This window comes from Pezoporus wallicus, unplaced genomic scaffold (assembly GCF_028554395.1).
Source record: "Pezoporus wallicus isolate ANWC-B61680 ecotype Strahan unplaced genomic scaffold, APGP_CSIRO_Pwel_v1 scaffold_7392, whole genome shotgun sequence".
NCBI lineage: Eukaryota > Metazoa > Chordata > Aves > Psittaciformes > Psittacidae > Pezoporus > Pezoporus wallicus.
The window spans coordinates 1666155-1670357 of NW_026639923.1; the positions used below are offsets into that span (position 1 = coordinate 1666155).

Here is a 4203-nt window from a genome sequence, read left to right on the forward strand (position 1 = left end):
GGTGCGCGCCGCGGGGTGTAGGGGCCGTGCGGTGGCAGCCGCTCGGTGAATGCGGGTGCGGGCGGTGCCAGCGGTCACTGCGCTGCCGAGCACGGCAGAGCTGCCCGCGGGAGGAGCCCGGCCGGGCGCTGCTCATCCTCCGTCCGGTAAGTGCCGCCGCGCCGGGAGAGAACCGAGGGACCGGGGGAGAACCGAGGGACCGGGGCACCGAGGGGGGACAACCGGGGGTCTGGGGGCTGCCTGGGAGCGGGGCACGCAACTTTCCCGGGAGGGAGGGGAGTCGCGGCGGGCCGGGGATGCTCTCTTGGTGCGGCGGGGACCGTGCCCCCCTTCCTCTCCCTCCCGCTGGAGGCACTGTCTTCTCCGCGGCCGCACGGAGCCGCGGGCCGGTGCCCGCTGCCCAGCCCGCCCTCCCTGGCGCTCACGGCCGCCTCTTCACTAAGTTGCCGAGAAGCCATTTCAGAGCTGGTCCCTTCCCCGAGGAGGGAGAGCACAGCCCGAACACAGCGCTCACCCCCTCTTTCTGCACCGTCTTTTGCAGGCGCGGCTGATCCCGGCTAAACATGCCCAGAGCGCACAGGGCAGAGCGGCAGGCTCGGCTCCTTTAGCCCGGGGAGCCCGGGGGGAGCTAAGCCATGAATTCCTCCCTCCCAGCCCCCGGGATCCCCCCCGGCCCTCTGCAGCTCTGGCAGGAGGAGAACCAGACCCAAGGTGGGCTCTGGAATGGGAGCCAGGAGCTGGGGTGGGAAGAGCTGGAGAAGATGCTCTTCCTCTTCGTGAAGGAGCCCGTCACCATCAGCCTCACAGCGATGTACCTGGTGTCTTTTGTGGTGGGCTTTGTGGGTAACATCATGTCCATCAGGGTGCTCACCCGGAAGCGCCGGAGTCGGGTGTCCAGTCTGAGTGCCACCCGCAGCCTCCTCATCAACCTGGCAGTGTGCGACCTCATGGTGGTGTGTGTCTGCATGCCCATCACCGTGGGCAACCTCATCTACAAAGCCTGGGTGTACGGGGACTTCCTTTGCCGGGCAGTGCCCTTCATCCAGGCTGTTTCTGTGTCCGCCAGCGTCCTCAGCCTGACCGTCATCAGCGTGAACCGGTACTACAGCGTGCATAATCCACTCAACGCCCGGTCTTTCTTCACCCAGAAAAGGATCCTCAGCACCATCCTGGTGGTGTGGCTGTTGTCCTCAGGGATATGCATGCCCCTCATCTTCATGAACAAACGGGATGAGATTGGGGTGGTGGAGGGCTTGCCTCTGGTGTTTTCCATCTGCAGGGAGATTTGGCCTCAGGAGAGGCTCAAGCAAGCCTACAACTTTCTGCTCTTCTGTGCCCTCTATTGCCTGCCAGTCCTGTTCAACATGGTCATCTGCTTCCTGACGGTGCGCAAGCTGTGGAGCCGCAGCAGCCAGCTGAAGGAGGGCACTGCCCTGAACCGATCTCTGCCAGCCTCCAGGCTGAAGATACGGAAGAAGGTAGCGCAGATGGTGGTGGCCCTGGTGCTGCTGTTTGCAATCTCCTGGCTGCCCGTCTACCTGATGGACATCTGGATTGATTTCAACATCCCCAAATCCCTGCAGGATGTGACTCCTTCTCCTTGGATCCTGCAGCTCAGACCTTTTGCCCAGTGGCTTGGCCTCACCAATTCCAGTCTCAACCCCATATGCTATTGCTTTGTTGGGAACCTCTACAGGTCAGCCAAGGAAATGAAGAGCAAATACCACCAAAGAATGGTCTCTTTCTTTAATTTCTCTCTGTCTGAAGGGACAACCCGTTCCTCAGTCCCAGAGCTGCTCTCTTATCAAAGTTCAATGGACCCTGCAAAGAAAGGACCCTCTGCCACCCCTGCCATGGGCAGAAGATGTCAGGGAGGTTGTGGCCACAAGAACAAGTGTGGACACTTGAACTCCTGCCAGCATCCACCTCCAAACACTGTCTCCAGTGAGAACACTTCTTTGTGATTCACCCTCCCCTTCATTTAATGACTCTAAGGAGGACTTTCTGAGCCAGGTATTTTAATGATGGGGAAAAAAACCTTTCTTCTAATCACTCCCACCACCAGTTCAAAAACTGAGACAGGGAAAGAAGCAAATAATGAGAGAAAAAGGTGACATATTTTAACTCAGATCAGATTTTAAGACAAAAGCTTTTTACTGGGGACAACTGGATGTGGAGCCTGTTGCCCAGTCAACAGCCACATAATTACATAGATCAACTTCCCAACGAGTGAGCTCTCCCTGCAGCTCCATCTCTGGATGCAGAGATGCTGTTTGGATACAGCAACGATTTGACTGCTTGCTGCTGCTTGCCCTGTGCCATTAAAGAGCAGCAATAAGAGGCACTCGGAGCTCCAAACCCATCAGTTGTAGTTGCAAGCAGTGAAGAAATGCTAGAAACAGCATCATAATAAAGTAACAGTAGAGGACAATTTCACACACTTTACCACTTGAGATTTCATTGTCTGATTGTTTCAGTCCTCCATGCAAACAAATCCTCCTGATGTGAAGAGACAGAGCCAGAAGCACTAAAGCAGCCATCACCACTTTGCACTTGGGAATTCAAAAGGGATAATGTGGCCTCGGAGGTGATGTAGGAAATGCAATAGGAAAATGTTTTCTGGGCATCAGCTCTCTTTCTCCCAGCTACGTTACTGCAGGTGGAGCGGAAAGAACTGGGCATCTATTAACATCATTTGCACTTGAAAACCCTGTTCAGGCGTGTCTGCACCAAAGTCAGTGGCAAGTGGAAATAAAAATAGAAAGTGGTTTATAGCTAATAAAATCAGAATCAACTAATGCAATGCTATTTGTCTGGGAAGGAGAGAATCAAAGTGCTTGCTTTTCCTGAAGATCAGAAATAGGTTAAAACCTCTATGTCCCATCATCTCCTTTAGAGCAGGCTTTGATAAATAAATGGTATATTTTTATTACCTTAACATCAGAAAGCCCCACTAAAGCTTGAGAATTCTATTGTGCTGAGCACTGGATCTGTATTTATAAATGAAAGAAGCCTTTCTCCCAAATATCTACGTGAAAACACATCAGACCTGAGCAGGTGGGAGAAAAAAAGGAATACAACAAAGACCCTAAAGGCTGGAATGAAACTAAGGCTCAGTCCCTTCCCCGTGCCCGCCTGATGCTCAGGGTCACAGAAGAGCCCATGCCCTGGTTACTGATATACCAGCACCCAGCACAGCCGGGCACTCCTCTCAGCAAGTCCCAGGACCAGTGCAGCAGCATTCCTGGGATAGGATTTTGCATTTAATGGAATTCAGGCTTTTGATGATTGGGACTGCCTTTTGTAATTGCTGAACAAGGGAACTGTGTTCTGGCAAATCTAAGTTTCAGGTAATATTCTCCTGCCTTCTGGGGAGCTTTTTGCTTACAAAAACCACCAGAGCCAAAACACAGCCATTCAGCCCAACAGGACTCCCACCTTTGTAATGATTGCTCAGTAACGTTTTAACAATGATCTTCCTGGAGAACAAAAGAATCCCTTCTTAACAGAGCCCTGCACTATTTATGTTCTCTTTTTGTGCGAACGAGAATGAAATTACAACTCCTTGGTTTTACTTTGGGTGAGAAATAGCTTTTATGTGTGCTGTTTGATGAGAACATCTGCATTTTTGCAGGTGATATGTGAGCGTACCTACAGCTTTTAGCTGTGGAGAAAAGCCTGTGAATATTTTATTTCCTCTTTCAAGGCATATTTTTAGGGCTGGCAAAACGTGCCAGGGTGAGGAGCATTAAAAGCTCTCTCCAAATGCTGACTGCCTCCAGGTCCTGACTGCCTCCATCCCCAGACCAGATGTGACACGATACTGACACTTCCCTACCCACGTATTTAATCCTGCCCTGAATAACCCTAAGTGGATGGTTGGTGGAGGCGCCAGGTCAGCTCTATCCCGTGCAGTGGCCCAGTTCTGAAAATGGCCAGGATCAAATGGTGCAATCAAAGGTGCAAGACATTCACATCTTAAAGCATCCCAGAGGAGATGCTTTTCTTCTCTCAGCTCAAGAACAGATGCCTGATGCTCTGAGAGTCTCTGTACCCTCTATGGAGGCAGAAATACCCAGGACTGCATGTTCTGAACGTGCCTGTGCCTTTCCCTCCTGCTGCAGATGCCCAGGCCTTTCTCCAGCCCCACAGCGTTCCTGACCACTAAGATACACGGTGGCAAGGCCCATTTCCACTGGGCAA

The 4203-nt window shown here is 52.5% G+C and overlaps 1 protein-coding gene across 1 annotated transcript; it reads left to right on the forward strand.

Moving 5' to 3' along the window:
* LOC130603315 (QRFP-like peptide receptor) lies at nt 1-3806 on the forward strand. Its single transcript, XM_057416968.1, has 2 exons — nt 1-146; nt 542-3806. Exon 2 carries the CDS (start codon nt 636-638, stop codon nt 1962-1964), a length of 1329 nt encoding a protein of 442 aa, XP_057272951.1. The 5' UTR covers nt 1-146; nt 542-635; the 3' UTR covers nt 1965-3806.
* The last annotated feature ends 397 nt before the right edge of the window (nt 3807-4203 follow it).